This window comes from Miniopterus schreibersii (genome assembly GCF_964146895.1).
Source record: "Miniopterus schreibersii genome assembly, chromosome: 8".
NCBI lineage: Eukaryota > Metazoa > Chordata > Mammalia > Chiroptera > Miniopteridae > Miniopterus > Miniopterus schreibersii.
The window spans coordinates 11,966,346-11,983,969 of NC_138109.1; the positions used below are offsets into that span (position 1 = coordinate 11,966,346).

Here is a 17,624-nt window from a genome sequence, read left to right on the forward strand (position 1 = left end):
ACCGAGGAGTCAGAAGTTGAGTTTTCGTTCCACAACTGACTTGCTGTGTGACTTTAGGGAAGCCATCCATGTCTCTGGGCTTTGGTTTTCTCATCTGGGCAATGAGGGGAATGGTCTCGGTGAGGCCCGAAGGCTGCTGGCTGCGCTGTCCCAAGTCTGGGAGGGGACAGTGACTTTACATGGCATGTGTGTGTTGGTGGCTCCCACATTTGTATCTGTCACCACAACCCCTCCCTAGCCCTGTGCTTCCATCGACCTGCTCGCCGGTTTTGCTCTGGTGCCTTAACCTGGTCCAAACGGAACTTGAGACTTCTGCGCCCCACCCCAGCCCTAGCTGGTCCTCACTGGTCTCTCCATCTCCGGAAGGAGCTCCCCTCCACCTAAACGCCGCCACCCTGGCCCTAGAGGTCACCGTCAACTGAGATCCCCCCACTGCCAGTCCGTCCGTGCGTCCTGCCAGCTCTGCGCCCAAAGCCTCCCAGCCTGGCTCCCTCCCCCACCCGGCCGGCCCTTCGCCTCCTCTCCTCCCTGCCCTCCCCGCCTCCGCTGATAGCTCAGGTGGATCTTTTAAACGACACACAAATAAAAACAAAATCAACTTTGATGACTCCTCGCCACTCCTAGAATACATTTCAAACTTTCTCTAGCAACCCAGGGTGTTCTACAGCGGCGGTCCTCAAACTTGCCTGCTCGGTGGAGTCCCGGCGAGCACCTTGAAGAAGTGATGCCTGAGTGCCCCCCCCCCCCCAGCAAAGCCCTGATTAGCCAGCGGGGGCCTGGCCGGGTGTGAGGAGTTTACAGAGCCCCCGGGTGTTTGTGTAGAGCCTGAGCAACAGCACCCGCCTCACCTGGGAGATGGCTAGAAACGCAGGAGCTCAGGCCCCATCCCAGGCCCCCTGCATGAGACTCTGCATTTGGACAAGGTGACTCCTGCGCACAGTCAAGGTCAAGAGGCCCACTGCCTGATCCGGCCTGTGCTGACCTCCCCGCCTCCCCCACACTCCTCACAGGCCTCATCCATTGCACGCCCCCGACTGGGGATCGAGCCCGCAGCCCGGGCATGTGCCCTGACCAGGAATCGAACCTCGATCTCCTGGATCTTAGGTCAATGCTCAGCAGCTGAGCCACGCCCAGCCGGGCTACCCCTGAGTCTTGATGTCTACGGTTAACAAAAAAACATTCTTTAAGTGGCAAATGAGTGGTTAAGGCAAGTCCTCACCTGGGGCGGCTGGATCACATCATGGTACTTGAGGCACAGATCAGGACCCGCCCTGCGGACTGCAGCCCAACACTGGGCTTGCAATTCCTTGGGGTGACTCTGGGCGGAGACGCCATCTCCAGAAGGCCCCTGGTAGCAAGCTGCTACCCAGAGGAGAAAATGGGTTACCCAGGGACCTCCCCATTCCGTCAGCACAGGGGCTCAGCCCACCACCTGGGAAGGCCCCCAGGCGAAGGCAGTTCTGCCTGATGGGGAACCTCCCCTAGCTCTTGGGCCCATCACTTCTCTCCGAGCGAGCTCTGGCCCCACTAATAGGGTCTGAGATCTGCACTTCATAAAATTGTCATTAGGGTTTAAGCAAATGATGGATGGGAAAGAGTTTTGCTGAACGTTTGAAATAATAATTCCACATTTGGATAACCTGTCAGTTCATTAATTTAAAAAATCTCTGCTGAGACCCTTGCTGGGCACTGAGGCCCTAGAGATGAAGAAAGAAGGGTCCCTACTTTTGAGGGCCAAGACCCATTATCCTTGGAGATGGGGGGTGGCCACAGGCAGGGGACCCCCCCCCCAGTTGCAATACTCCAGTGCATCACCAGAGGGCAGCAGACAGCTTTGCAAGCACTTCCCTCCCCAGGGGGAGGGTATGTATGAGAGTTCCAGAGGCCTCGTTGTGGGCCTGGGGGCAAAGAGGGAGTGGGCTGGGTGGGTGAAGGTGGCTGCTTGGTGACAGCTGTGGACTCAACAGAGTACATCTCAGTCCCCTGCTGCAAAGGTCTCCACTAACCCAAGACCCAACCACGGAGAAGTGCCCCTACCCCCCACGTGGAACAGGGACCCCCTTGATGCTACTGGGGCTTCAGGGACCTCGAGATCCAGGGTCTGTGCTGCTGGGGAGATTCTGGGCCATAGAGGGGCAGGACTTCAAGCCAAGAAATGCCAGGCTGTGCAGAGAAAGCCCCATGTGGGGGCTGTGAGATTGGGAGGGGAGAAATACAGAAAAGAAGAACATTGGCCTGAGAAAGGGAAACCGTAAAGGCAGGAGAGAAGACTAAGAGTCTAGGAACGAAAGGAGAAGAGGCTCGACCTTTGCTGGTGGGGAGGGAGGGTCTCAGGAGGAGGGTCTCAGTGCCCGTACCTGGGGAAGGTGCCCAGGACCAGCCTGTGTGAGCGACACAGGGCCCTGCCCACCTGGGCGCTCACAGCCTCAGTGGGGACAGCATTCTGGGGAGTGGGTCATTGCAACAGGCACGAGAAGAGCAGAGGCACCATGCAGAGTGCCCCCGGCGTCGGACTGATCCTCAGGGGGGTGGACTGGGGGGCACTTGGGGACGCCTGTGCCGAGCAGGGCATTGGGACTGGGCTACAGAAAGGCAGGGAGAGGACAGGCAGCCACCGGAGGAGAAGAGGGAAGCCGAGGAGTAAAGGAGAGGAGGGCGGTGGGTAGAGTCAGGGGCTGGAGGGCATCGGGCTCAACGGAAACCTAGGCAGAGCAGCGGAAGCATGTTAGGTTAACCCAATTTCTCAGCAAGTCAAAGGAATTAATGCTGCCAGCTGAGGTGGCAGAGGCTCCTAGGGCCCCACTTCTGGAGCCAGGATTGGACATCGCCTGGTCGCCTGGCCAGAGCATCCAGGGGCCTGGGACTGCCAGGTGGTGGCTACTTTTAAGGTGATGACTGACTCTGGCAACTTTCTACCTGGAGGCACCAAGCGTCTCAGGTCAGGAATCTACTGTGTGTGTGTGTGTGTGTGTTCATGTGCACAGATGTGCATATAGGGATGGGGACACAAGGTCACAAACCCTCACTATCACCTGAGTCTCCAGGGCCTGGTGCTGGTCTTGGCATGGGGTGTGCATTCAATGACTGTTGAATGACCCAATATGCTCCAGCAGCCCATGGGGATGAACCCAGGCTTCACCGTGTGCAAACTGTGTGCAGGTCTCTGTTCTTCCATGTCGTCAGCCGTACAACTGGGTTTGATGGGTCTGAGATCTGCACTCCACCGATGGCTGTGAGGGTTAAACCAGATGATGGATGGGAAAGAGATTTGCTGACTGTTTGGAATGGTAATTCCACATTTGGATAACCTGTCAGCCTATTGATTCAACAAACCTTTACCGAGGCCCTGGGCTTCTATTCCAGGCCCTGTGCCAGGCACTGAGGACCCAGAGATAAAGAAGGGAGGGTCCCTGTCCTGATAGACAAGCCCCAGGGAGGAAGGCTGGGAGTGGATTCTGGTGGTCTCTGCAGAGCGCTGCCTGCAGGCCTGACACAGAGTGGGCCCAGTAACTCTGCATTCCCTAACATTCCCTAAGGGGTACTCGGGGGTGGGAGGCCCAGATGGGGTCAGGCAAGACCTCTGGCTCGGGAAGCATGGGCACACTCCGACTTTGGGGGAAAAGCCTTGGCCAGGGAGGTGCAGAAAGAGCACCTTGCTTCTGGGGCCCCCGCCTCCAGCCATGCCCTCACTCAAGTCCTGAGAATCTCAGCACGGGGCCTGATACATCAGCCGTATTTTCTTCTGATAACTAGTGGTAGTTGGGCATGGGGAGCGGCCCAGGCTCAGGGATTGGTCGGTACCCGTGAGGTCACTCTGGATTGGGAGGTCATTGGCTGGTCCAGCTGTTCATCTTCCACCCAAATGGGTCTGGCCCTAGGGGGGCTGGGTTAGGACAATCGCCTGCCTGTCAGACACCGGCTGCCAGCAGCAACTAGAATTATCTGTGCCTCGCAGCTTTCCGCTGAGTTCTTTGGACCAAATCTGCACATCGGAACAGATGGAAGGTGTTGTGTGAGCAGAGCTTTCCAAATCTCACTGCCAACATCTTTACCTGGAAGACTTTTTAAAAGACTGATTTTTCTAGGCCCTGCTCCAGACCAATTGCATCAAATTCCGACTTGGTGGAGCCTAGAAATTGGTATTTTTAAGCAACTTCTAAGGTGATCCTAATGCAGGTGGTTTGGGGACTGTCCTGCGGTGTAGAGATGGAGACACCAAGGGAGGGTGGCTCGTAGCCCGGGGAACTAACTTGCAGCCTCTCCTGAGAGGGAAGGAAAATTCCCCTAGTGGCTCGGAGGGGCTGCAGCCCTCGCTCCTAAGGTATCCCAGGGTTTGAGATGGGGACTGGGCTCCCAAGTGGGGTAGGAGACCTGGGGTGTTCAATTCTGATGCGACGGACAGTCTGTTATGAGTAAAGTGCTGAAAAGGGGTCCTTACAATCTTGCATTCCTGGATGGTTTCTGGGTGGGGGGGAGAAGAAAGGGCCTGCAGTGGGTCACGGACCTGGCGTAACCGTGACAGTTCCCTGTGGACGGGGCCTGCACAAGCGCCTAGCGCAAGCCCGGCACATAGCATGTATTCAACATGCATGTGCTGAGTGTCGAATGAATGGAGAAATGAACGGCAGTTTCATGTGCGAGCAGCGCTTGGTATGTGCATCTTGGAGAAAAGAGACGTATGGTTTGTGACGATATAAAGAGGGAGCAGGGAGCTACGAAATTCAGGCTTTGAAACCAACAAGGGTCGGACGGCGTATTTCTTTGTACCGACAGCAAAGAAAGAGTTTGCCCTGCCCGCTAATGGATGGGACTCAGAAGGGACATTTAACTTTTCAAAGGGAAACAAACCTCTCAGCTCTTTGGACCAGACAGTTAATGTGTCTGTTTAAAAACCAGCTACATTTTTTTTCGTTTGAACAGATTCCAGAGGGCAGCTACTTTGCAACCTCTGTCTGCCTGCAGGACTTCAGCCCTCCCCTGCCCCCACCCCTCCGCACACGCACCCGCACCCGCACCCGCACACGCACACGCACACGCAGGCCCTCCTCCCAGACTCTCTGCTGCCGGCTCCTCTTTGTCTAAGACCCACTTATGTTTCTAGGGCCCCTTCCAATGCCACCTTCTCCATGCTCTCCCCGGTCTCTCCCTCTGATTCATCACTGCTTATATCGGGATCTTTCCTATGACAGCTATCACTTTATTACTTGAATTGTTAGCTATTTATCTCCATGTTTTATCTCCCCTTTCATCCCACAAATATTTATTGTTCCTCTCTAAATGCCAAGTCGGTTCTGGGGTTACTAAGATTAAAAAAGATACAGCGCAGCCGCCTTTAGAGGAGCTTCTGGGGGGGGGGAGGAGGGGGGGCTGCAAGCTCCGTGGAGGCCGGGGCTGCTTCTTCATCCCGGGGGGGGGGGGGGGGGTACTGTGCCCCCAGCTCTGGGCCTCCACTGCCGCACACGCTCAATATGCGCTTTGAGCTAAGACGGGAACGGCTGCATCTCCAAGTAACAAAGGAAGTGCCTTTCTCTCCACATCCTGGAGCCTCGAGGCTCCTTTTTCATTTCCTCGATTTCCCCACATGTCCCTCCCCCGATCGGTAGGAATTAGGAAGATGTGTCTGTGCTCTCACATGCGCCACGAAACCCCTGGACCCCACCCCAGCCAGCGGTTCCCAAGCCGGGTCAGCTTTTGGGGATGGCGCACGCGCACAAGTTCCCAGGCCCGGCCGCCAGACCCGGAGAACCGTGAGAGCTGGTTCTCAGGCCCCCGTCTCTGGTTCGCCTCCTGGCCCCTGCCAGCCCAGGTGGGCTTCCAGCTCCCCTTGCCAGCCTCTCTCAGGTTTGGAAACTAAGTCCTGAGCCCTATGAAGAAGCGTCTCTTCCCCCTCCCGGGACTCCTCCGGGGAGGGCTTTGCCCTCTTGCCCTGACACCTCCGACTCACCCTACCACTCGGCAACCTGGGTGACTTTTACAAGATTTACATCTCACAGTGGCTTCCGGGGCGCTGAGAATAAAAGCCAGTTTACTCCCTGAACTCTGGCCCGCTGGCCCTCTGCAGCTGGAGCAGGCCAGCTCTTCCTCGCCTCAGGGCCTTTGCACTTGCTGTGCCTCCAACCCTTTAGGGCCCTTCCTACCCCCAGCCCGCCTGGCTGGCTTCTGTTTACCCCACAGCTCCTGGCTTCATGCGTCTCTCCCGTCGCAACCCCTCCTATTATTCATGGTTCTCCATCACATGACCTGTTTCCTTCACCCCACTCACCACCAACTGTAAATAGTTTTTCTTATTACCCTAAACAGATTTTTATCGTCTGTCCCTACTCACCCGCTACATCGTAAACCTCACAAGAGCAGGTCTGATTATGTCTTGTTCACTATTTTATTTCCACCACCGTCCCTGACACAGAGCAATTGCTCAGTTCCCTGTGATGAAGGGATGCTTCAAACGCTGGGGGCAGCTCAGAGGCCTGACCTGCTCCTCCTGATTCATCTAGCACCACAGCTTCCCCCCCAACTCATCCACCCCACGAATATTTACAAATCACTCAGAGAGTGTATGTGTGTGTGTGTGTTGGGGGGGAGCGGCGGTGCCAGGCTGGGGACTGGGGAGACAGTGGGGAAGACATCAGACCCAGTCCTTGTCCTCACAGGACTTCCCGTCTAGTCGGGGAGGCAGACTACGAACACCTAGTGTCAGGGCAGTAAGCATACAAAGGGGACATATACGCGGGTATCTGATCAGTGTGGGCAGTTAGGATGGGCTTCCTGGAGGAGGCGCCATTTAAGCTGAGCCTGGAAGGATGAGTAGGGCCTTGGCAAAAAAAAAAAAAAAAAAAAAGAAAAGAAAAGAAAAGAAAAGAAAAGAAAGAAAAGAAAAGAAAAGAAAAGAAAAGAAAAGAAAAGAAAAGAAAAGAAAAGAAAAGGTGGGCAAAGTGTGGGAGGGGCAGGAGCCTAGATTTCCCACACAGCCAAATTACTGCCCAGTGCTCCTCATGACACCCTGAGTGGATGGAATGGGACAAGGGACTGCAGAGGACTTTGGGAAATGGAAGGCACAGCGTGTGTGTGTGTGTGTGTGTGTGTGTGTGTGTGTGTGTTTGAAGGCAGGTGTGGACAACAGCCGGTGTGCAGGCGGCCAGCTGGCGGGACTGTCGCCCCTATCATTCCTCCCCACTTAGGAGGCCCCTGGGAAGCAGACCCTGAGAGCAGGGTTCTGAGTGAGTGGTGTATGTGGGGGGCGTCCGGGGAGCTGGAAGGGGAGGCTGCCGATGCAGGGGCGTCACGCAGGTTATTCTCAGTGGAACCTGTCCTGGCACATTTATTTACGTCTTGCTTTCCTAGATTACTGCCTGTGTCCCTAGGAGAGTACAGAGCCTGCTTTCCTTGTACCTCTGGATCACGGCACCCTGCATGGCACCAGGGTCCTCGAGGTGCTCAATTAAATACCCTTTGAAGGAATAAATTATTGCCAATTTCAAACTGGGAGTTTTGGGTTCCGAGGCTCAAACTAGAAAGGCCATGGACAGATGGGGCCTCTGGGGTTCTGGGAGGGGCAGTGACCTGCCCAAGGTGTGCCACACTTGTGCCCTCCCCTGCAGGGGCAGGAGCCCTGCCACCCCACCGGACCCCCATCCCTCCCGGAGCCCCACCAATGGGGGGAAAAGCTCTGGGAGTCCCCAGGGCTCCTCTCGGCTGCCCAGGAACCGCTCCCTGCCAGGGCCTGGCCATCTCCGAGGCCTCCTCTCTCCCCCTTTTCCCCAGCAGAAGAGGAAGTGGCTGAGACGGCTGTGGAGCCCGGACTCTCTCTAGTTGATATGCATTAATTTGTAAATATCTTCATTTATATGTAAATGTGGAGTCCCCAGCCCTGCCGCCAGCCCTAATGGGGCCCTGCAGCCTCAGAAGCAGCCTCTTCCAGCAAGGCTGCCCCTGGGGGGGTTGGTGTGATCGGATTAGATAGACTCCGGGAAGGTCTGCTCCCCTCTTCCCTTCCGCCCAGGCCTCCTCCCGGTGCGCCCCCCCGCCATGCTCTCTGCACTGAGAGACCGGCACTCGAACCCAGGCTCAGGAAGAAGAGCACCGGCCGCAAGTCAGCACTGCTGTGTGACCGTGGGCGAGTCTCCTCCCCTCTCTGGGTCTCACATGGATGAGGTGGGTCAGGTCTGACCAACTCCATGTCGTTCCAGCTGGGGACCCTGGGGCAGCAAGCCTCTTGACCCTGCTGGAGTCTGATCTTATCCGAAAAACCAGGACTGTAGGAAATAATAATAATAATACCTGCTGTGTTCACGAGGCTGTTTGTGACGATGCAAAGGATGTGTGTAAGGAGAAAGAGGGTGAAAAAGAAGGCTACGAGATTCAGAAGAAGGTGACGTGTGTTTTTTTACCGTGAGGGAGGAGGGATTTTTCTGGGTAATAACAGCAAACGCACTGCTCAGGGACTGTGGTGGCACTTTACCTGAATTAACTCATTAGATCCTCAGTGTCTGCACTTAACTTACTGTTGTCATCCCCCCCCAACCCCGAGACCGGAAGCACAGGCACAGTCGCCACCCAAGATTACACTAAAGCCAGGGGGTGAAGGAGCCAGGACTTGCCCTCGGGCCATCGGACATAATCTCACTTAAATCCCACAGTGTATGCAGCTGGTCATATTAAGTAAGCTTGCTGAGAAAACGACACAGAGAGGGTAAGGCCCTTGTCCAAGGTCACTCAGCAGGAAGTGGCTGAGCTGGGATCTGAACCAGGTCTTCAGGCACCAGGGCTGTGTCCTGGATGCTCCAGCGAGCACAGGAGGGGGGCTAGGGGTGTTCTGGTGGCCTCCGGGTTTCCTTCCTGGTTTAGGAACCAGAGCCAAGGAGTCACCCCAGAGACCATACCTGCGGCAGGGGCGGGGCACTGGAAATGATGGGGAGGGCTGGGGCCTGGGGAGCGGGAGCTTCTAAGAGACCGTGGTCATCATGCAGGGGCTGGCTACAGGGCTCGGCTTCTGGAAGCTTGCGGGTGATTTGAATGCTCACTTGATATAGAATCACCTGTGGTTCCCAGAATAGTTACTTTCATCTCCAAAATGAGTTTTTGCCTCCGTTTTCCTCTTGATTGCCACCGGCTGGTCCTAGGTGTGCTTTACTATTTTAAGGCGCCCAAATCCTCTTTGGAAGTGGTGCAGGAGAAATCATAAATATACGCATGAAGGCACATCAGCGCCCCTCGGAGCCCCTTTGCATCACGGTCTCACCAGATTCCCCCAGCTAGTGGCGGCGTCTGACTCCTGGCACAAGGCCCAGAGAGGAAGGGGACCCAGAAAGGTCCTCCGGGGGAGCACACCCACCTCCCAGTCTTACAGAAGAGGCCAGGGAAGGGCCATCTGCCAGAGTGCCTGTGCCAGCTGGATGTGCCCTTTGAAATCTTCTTGTCCCATTTTCTCATTTTACTTATGGGGAAAGTGAGGCCCAAAAGGCCAAGGAGCAAACCCAGGCTCATCCAGTCGATTTGCAAATTTCGCTGAGCACCTGCTGTGCGCCAGGCATTGTGCTGAGAGCTGGGGGTACTGGGCGAGGGGGAGCACCTGCGTGGTCTTCTGATGCTCGAGGTCACGGAAAGAAGAACCGACGCGTGTGCAGAGAGTGGGACCTTATCCTCCTGAAGGTCAGGCACAAGGCACTATGGGGAACGTGACCGGCACCCCACGAAGCACAGTGCACCCCGCTGGGTCTGCTGCAGTGTCTCCCCGCGTGCCCAGCATAGCCCGTCATCCTCCAGCTTCGGGGCAGACTGGACTTTCTCCACCGGGCAGAGCAGTTGGCTGTGTAGAGTGAAGGAGCATGCACGTGCGTGTGTGTGTGTGCACGTGCGTGTGTGTGCGTGTATATGTGTGTGCGTGTGTATGTGTGTGCGTGTGTGCATGTCCACGCGCGCAAAGCTGTGCACGTTTGGCACCTGTGTGAAGCTAACCTTCGTTAACGTGGTGAGGTCGCCCTCTTGTGGGGGGGTGGGTACTGGAGGGGTGGCAGCCATAGGCTTTGGGGGAGACCAGTTCTGCTGGGGTGAGGGGTGTCTAAAGAAAGCATCCACAGAAGAACCTGAGTTGGGTTCTGAAGGCAGATGAGGAGACCAAAGAAGAGATAGGCTCCCTGGAAAGAGGGTCCAGTGAGTGTAAAAGTCAGAGGAATAAAATGGGATTGGGACTGGGATTGGATTTAGGGTCCGTTTTCCCTGCCTCGTTTGGGGCCCTATGGCCTTGGAGCCCACAGAGGGTGTCACCTGGGCTTCTGAGCCAGGCAGAGCTGGTTCACACTCCAACTCTGGTGTTCCTCGCTGTGTGACTTCGGGCACATCGCTCACCCTCTCTGGACCTCAGTGTCCTCACTTGGAAACAGGATTTGGAAAACCCACCTTGCAGGGCTGCTGAAGGAGCTGGCTGGGGAGGCCAGTGTCAGGGGTCTGCTCCATGTGGCAGAGCTTGGACTTGGCCCCTTCTCACTCCTTCCCTTCAGGAATGGGCCCTGCTTCTGAGCAGAGTCCTCAGCTCCGCCTTCCAAGCTCACCAGAGAGGGTGACCCTGAGATCCTCTCCCCCAGGACACTGTGGGATGGATGAAAAGGGCTGGAGAGGTGGCCTCCCGGTCCCCGCCCCGCCGCCCCTCACCTCACGGTGGACTGGTATACCAGGTCCTCTCTCTTGCGGTAGTTTTCCATGTGTGAGTAGTTGGTGGAGAACATGGCATCGAAGGTAAAGATCTTCTGCTTGATGGTGCCGCCGTCCATCACCTGCAACAGAGCAGAAGCAGCCGCAGGTGAGCGCGGGCTGGTGTGGGCCGCGCCTTTCCTCCAGGCGGAGGGCGGGCCCCCGGACCCGGGGAGATGAAAGGCCAGGACGCCCACTGCCCCGCTGCCCCTGGAGACGCCTCTGGTGGGTGTCAAGCTGTCACTGGAACCCTCCCAGGGCATCCCCATTTTATTGATGTGCAGACCGAGGCTCTGCAGTGAAGTGGCTTCCTGAGGTCCCACAGCTAAGGAGGAGCAGAGCCGGCTCTTCTCTCTGTCTCTCTCCGTTGCACCAGGGGCTCCCACTTCTGCGGTCCCCCCGGTCAGCCTTGCAGAAAGGACAAGTTAAGCTCCGGGAGCTGCACACAGAGCCAGAGAGTGTGAATGTGTTTTGCAGAATCAGCCAAAGCCGCCCCTGCCTGAGAAGAGACAGAGCAAGGGAGCAGGCTGGACAGAAAGAGAAGACGGGGACTGGGGGCCAGGGGCGGCCACTGAAGCAAAGATCTCATGGGGAGACAAGCAAGCTACATTACAATAATTTCTGATGAATCCTGCAAGGGGTGGGCCCAGGATGACAGGGGAGCACAGAGGAGGGGCAGCCCCAAGCTGGGATAGGGTAGCCATAGGGGCCTTCTTGGAGCAAGAGATACTTAAGTTGTCTTCTAAAGGGAGAGTAGAAAACAGCCTGGGAAATGGTGGGAGTGCTTCCAGGCGGAGGGGACGGCAGGAGCAAAGGCCTTGGGGCGGGAAAGGACAGTGAACGTGGACTGTTCAGGGTGCCTGGGCAGCAAGGTGGTGGAGCGAGAGGCACCGGGGCGGGACCCGTGTGCCCGATCGATTGGGGAGGCGAAGGAGCCCAGCACCCGGGAAGGCAGCGGGCTGCGGGGTGTCGGGCTCTCCCTCTGGCTTTAGTTTCGGGTGAGGACTGACTGAAGGGGCACGTCTGGAGCCAGGGGACTTGGGGGAAGGCTGAGGAGAACCCAGTCTACTGACATGGGGAGTGGGGAGAAGGGGGCCCTGTGGCGGACTCACTCTCCCCTGGCTGCCACTGGGACAGGCCAGGAGGTCCCCATTTCACCTATGAACACGAAGGCTCAGGGAAGTCAGGGGACCCGGGAGGTGATAATAAAGCCGGAGCTGGAAGACAAAGCTGCTCAGGTGCCCAGCTGTTCACAGCTGATGAAAAGCGGGACCCAAGTGTCCCGGGCTCCCGGCTGCCGCCACCCGCCTGCACCCCCACTGCCCGCATCCCCAGGTCTGCTCTGCCTCCTGCTAATGAAAGTGTTACTCCACAAAGCAGCAAGGTATGTGTTGTCACTGTTTCAATTATTTATCTGTTTACTCGGCTGCAGTTTTCCGCTTGTCTCAGCAACTCTATTATAGACTGAAAGCTTGCAGCCTCTCGCCACTCAGCTGGGCTCCGGGCTAACAGCCTGCGACGGAGGCCTCATGCCTGGGCCTGGAGAAGTGGAATTAACTCCATGCGGCTCTGCTGTGGAGGCAGGAGAGGGGGCTGGCAGGGCGGTGGCCAGGGACGGGCTTTCCCCAAGGGGCCGGGGTGGGGGGACACTGAAAGCCGTTTCCCCCACCCGCCTTTGCTGGGCACTGAGCTCGGATCTGTTGCCCTCCAGGGAGGACTGGCCTGGGTGCAGCCGGGCTCCTCTGGGCACATCTGGACCCAAGGTGACTTGGGCCACATCTGTCCGGCCTAGGTGCGTTGCTCCTGGTTTAGACAGAGGCAACGCAATCCAGCCAGCATTTATTGAGCACCAGCTGTGTTCCGGGCTCGGGCCACATTGGTGTGCGGCACCCTCCCTAGAATGCAAGGTTAGACTGACGGCACCTTCACAAGCTCCGGGGCCCTAAGGGGGATCATCGGTGGGACTTCCATTGAAGTTTCTTTTTAGCCCTCGCTAAGCTCACAGCACTGTCTCTTCCTCACACACCCCACTTGTGTTCCCTTTGGGGACTTTCTTGACTGCATGCATGTGGTCGGGAAGCAGGGCACCACGTCCTCTCACCCTCTTCTGCATCCTGGGGGCCAGCTGCCCACGCAGGGGACAGGAGGAGAGGAAGGAAGGGGGAGGCAAGTGTGCTTAAACCAGGGCCTTCAACTGGGGGACGTTTGGCAACGCCTGGAGCTGGTTTCGGTCGTCACAACTGGAGAGGGGAGGAACTGGCATCTAGCAGTGGAGGCCAGGGGTGCTATAACCAGTCTATGATGTACAGAACAGCCTCCCGAAGGATTACCTGGCCCCAAACATCAGCAGTGCGAGGCAAGAGACCCGCTCTAAGCCCAGCGCTTTGTGCGGACCCACAATGCCCCTGAAAGTGAGGACAATAGACAACAATCTTCCCATTTTGCAGCTGAAGAAACTGAGGCCCACATTGGGCTTGGCAAAGCCAGGGCCCCCCAGACCGGAGTTCACATCCCACCCAGTAGGCGAGAAGGGCTGTGAATGAACTGACTCACCGCCGCCAGGCCCTCCTGATGGTGGGAGGCGTCCTGACCAGCTGACCCACTCTCCTAAAATTCGGCAGCCCTTATCGTCTCAAGCCCAAATTTCACTCCTTTGTATTTTTATTATTATTATACAAAGGAGAGAAAAAATCTGTCGGTAAAACTGTCTGCTTGAATTTATTCTCCGGACTGAGGGTTTTATTACAAGGAAAATACACCCACACGCCACACGCACACACACATGCCCACGCACCCCAGACAGAGCACTGTAGAATTATCTGAGTCATAAATCGTGCTTCGGGCCGAGGGACAGGGGGGTTTCAAGGACACGCCTAGTTTTCCTTTGGTTTATTTACATCTTTTTCTCTGGGGCCGTGTCTGGGCTTCACTGTCAGCCCAAAGAGTAAATAACCGCTTCTGTTAACTGGTCTTGGGAGTGGAGACGAGCATTTCACTCCATCCCAGCTGTAACATCCACCATCCCAGTTCTCTGTGGTGGCTCTCGGACCTCCCTCTGCCTCAGAGAAGGAACAGCGAAGGGACAGCCTCGGAGTTCACTCTGGGTGGGTCCAGGCCAGGGGGCGAGGGGCTATTTGCAGGGAGGTTATTCTGCAGGTCCTAGAGCCCCTCGACCAGACAGAAGCTGGGCAGGGGTGGGGGCTATCATAGGCCGCGGCAGAGGGTGTAGTGGTAGGCTGAGGAAATGCTGGAAGACACCTTCCCTTTAATTCTGGAAACACTTCCCAGGCCTAAGAGATGTTGGCACAGTTCTAGGCCCCACAAGAGAGAAAGAGTTTCAGACATGGTCTTAGGCCACCATGAGCCCAAGCTGGCACAGCCTACATGGCCCACAGTGAACTGAGAGACCAGAGTCAGGAGGACTGTGGCTGCAGCAATAGGTATCTGCAAGTGTTATCTGATGCCCTTGGGGAAGCTGGGAATTCTTTTGGAGGGAGGGGAGATCACAGAAGGCTTCCTGGAGGAGGAGGCTTTTGGAGCAAGAAGCAAGACTGATTTCCTCCACCCCCAGTAACAAAACTTTTTATTTCTGTTACTAACTTTGTGCTCTTGAGCAAGTCATTTCACCTCTCTGAGTCTCAGTTTCCTCATCAGTAACATGGAGATATTGGGACCTACCTCCTTGTGAGGATTAAATGAGATGAGAGCAGGCAGCTATTTTTACCCATGCCACCTCTTTTTCTGTGTCCCTTCCCACCCTCCAGGGCTGGGGCTCCAGGGCAGAATATCTTTTACTGAAAAGCCAGAGGATGCAGAACATCAGCAAATGAAAGAAGGGGGCCCATACCTGGGAGGGACGCAAGTGGAAGGGCCTGAAGCCAGTGTGGGCAACGGAGGACTGGAAGGCTGAGTATGTGTGTGCAGGGAGTGAGTGGAGGGAAAGTGGAGGCCCAGGAACCTGCTGGTAGTCGTTGTATCAGCTGAGAGAGGAAGCTGGAGGATGCTCTGAGCAAGTTCCTGGAGGCAGTTTGATCCCAGGGCCTCCGAGACACCCGTCTCCAGTGCCATAGAGGGGCATGACCACGAGGTCAGGGTAGACGGAGGAGGGCAAGCTGGTGGGGCAGACATGGCGCAGTCCCCGAAAGACAAGGCTCCGGGATGTATGGGTCTTCTCTCCCCCAGAGGAAGATACACTAATGTGTTCATTCAGTCAAAAGATTTCTGTTGAATCAAGCAGACTCTTGAATGTGAGCTGCTCCTAGAACATAAGAGTCACGAGGGCAGGGTCTTCACCTGTCCCCAGAGTTGGCACATGATACTCACTCAATAAATATCTGTTGAACGAACCAATGCATGAATAAGTTGAGTCCTGACCACCTGCCAGGCATCGGGGGTACCATGAAGAACAGAAAAAGCATTCCTCCTGCTCTGCAGGACAGACTTGCCCAGGACACCTGCTCCCCTGCGCCCCGGCCAGGCTAGGCCTTCCTGGTAGGAGCAGCCTGGCCCAGCCGGGACGGTGGCCTAGGCCGTCCACGCAGCGATGCTCCCAGAGGAGCCAGCCTGAACCTGAGCTGCTCTTTGTCAGCGGTCCCTGCATGAATGCCATCCGCTAATGAAAGCATCCTAATCATGCAAAGCGCACGCCTGGACCAGAAGAGGCCGTGCACATGGTTATGCTCGTGTACACGGGCCTGACGGTGTGCACAGGCCCTCCCTCTGTTACGTCATTTGGATTCTCCGGACTGCGAGCTCCAGGAGCTGTGTCTCCCAGCGCCTAGCCCAGTGCCTGACACGGTGCCGAAAGAAGAGTCGGTGAATAGATGAAGTGTCCTGAGAGGTGGGTCATCACCCCCATTTTGCAGATAACCAAGAACAAAGAGAGGCAGGTGAACGGCCCAAGGTCACGTGGGCAGTACATGGTGCGGCCGACCCCTCAGCATGGATTAGTTAGAAAGAGAGGAGTAGGGGCCCATTCTGAGGGTGCAGATGTGGGGAAAGTGCAGCAGCTTTGGGGTCACACAGCCTTCGATTCAAGTGCCAGCTCTGCCACGTCTGGTTTAAAGCTGTGTGACCTTGGAGAGGTCTCGGTGCCTCAGTTTCCTCCTCTGCAAAATGGGAACCGTGCCACCTACCTGTAAGGTGCCTGCGTGAGAATTCAGCATAGACCCCACACTCGGAGAGCCTAGCGCGCTGCCTGGCACCCAGTCATGATAACGGCGATGGAAATAAAATAGCGAGCATATGCCGCGTGCCTACTATGGGCCAGGCGCTCGGGGATTGTTTGCAAACACGAGCTCATGTAATTTAAGGGGAAACGGCGATGCATATGAGCTATTCCAGTTGTCCTCCCTTATCTGCAGTTTTGTTTTCCATGGTTTCAGTTACCGATGGGCAACCGCGGTCGGAAAATATTAAATGGGAAATTCCAGAAATAAACAATTCATACGTTTCAAATTACATGGATGTTCTGAGCAGTGTGATGAAAGCTCTCACCATCCTGCTCTGTCCCAGCTGGGCTGTGAATCACCCCTTTGTCCAGCATCTCCCCATTATGCAGAGAATATAATAAGGTATTTTGAGAGAGAGAGAACATTCACATAACTTATTTCAGTATATTATTGTAATTGTTCTATTTTACTATTTGTTGTTCTCATTAGTCTCTTACTGTGCCTAATAGATAAATTAAACTTTATCATGGGTGTGTATGCATAGAATAAAACAATATGCATGGGGTTCAGTACTTGCCATGGTTTCAGGTGCCCACCGGGGGTCTTGGATAAGGGGGGACTACTGTATTATTTTTATTTAGGTCCAAAGTAGGAAGGCTGGTTTAGGTGGGCAGACTCTGATGAAGGCAGCAGGTGCATAGTAGGTGCTCAAGAATGGGTGGCGTTTCTCCCCCCTCCCCCGTGAGCATCTCAGCCATGCAGCCAGAACGATCCACTACAATGTGTGGAAAGGGCTCAGAAGGCGGAGGCCTGGGTCCTAAGTCCCACAGATTGTCTCTGCACTGCTCCCCTCTCTGGGCCTCAGTTTCCCTAAATGCTCAATGAGGAGATTTGGGGCAGAGTGACCTCTGAGGGCCATGTCTACCCTCAATGTCCACAGTGTTCTCATTCTAGAACAACCAGCCCTTAGAAGCAGCAGCAACTCACCCTCTGGCCTGGCCCACGAGGGCTCAACTAGCTGCCCCACGCCCTTGTCGGACCCCATCCCAGAGCCCTGGCTGCCCCCACCAGCAGATGTGGCTTCAGCCAGGCGAGGTTGATTTTCAAGTAGTGCCACCAAAGCGTGGCGAAGTTGAGCCAGCAGCGCCAGAGCCCGCCAGCCCACCGGGGTGGTTATTTGAAAAACAAATAAGTCTCCAACTCCAGCCTCCCCAACAACATCCCTGGGTGCCATCATCCAGGAGAGGTAAAAAAAAAAAAATAAGAGGGGGAGAAAATCACCTCTCCCACCCCCCAAGCTCCTTCTCTTTGTGTTCCACAAAACCAATTACAGATTGGAAATAGCTGTAATAAACTTGATATCCCACTTAGGGGCCAATTCCGCGGCGGCTGGAAAGTGTAATAGTGGCAGAGAGCGAAAGTGCCGGTGTCTCTTGCCGGAGCTGTTTAAATTGCCTGCCTACATTACCCCAAGTCCTCTCCAGCGGGGAAGGGATCCGCTGCCCCGCAAATGGAGCCGCTGAGGCCTGTGGCTGGGCAGCGAGGGGAGGGCTTGCAGGGGTGTTTCAATGAACTGATTAGACATGGGGGGGATGGCGCCCGGGCACTCGAGTCAGGCGGGCCCGGGCTCAAAGCCCAGCTCAGGCGGGTCCTATGGGGTTGCCGTTGGGGGTAAAGGGACAGTGAATTAGATAATGCAAGTGACGCAGGTTGGCTAAAAACCACAGCAAGCGTTAGGAGGCTCCATTCTGCTGTGGGTGCTGCTAC

General features: G+C 55.9%; 1 protein-coding gene across 1 annotated transcript in view; it reads right to left on the reverse strand.

The window, feature by feature from the left end:
* The window catches only part of IGSF21 (immunoglobin superfamily member 21), a 197,355-nt gene that overhangs the window by 53,162 nt on the left and 126,569 nt on the right, over window positions 1-17,624 (reverse strand). Inside the window, exon 3 of the mRNA XM_081144302.1 lies at window positions 10,648-10,769. Within this exon, the coding sequence (XP_081000428.1) occupies window positions 10,648-10,769 (122 nt within the window). The remainder of the gene's footprint in view (window positions 1-10,647; window positions 10,770-17,624) is intronic.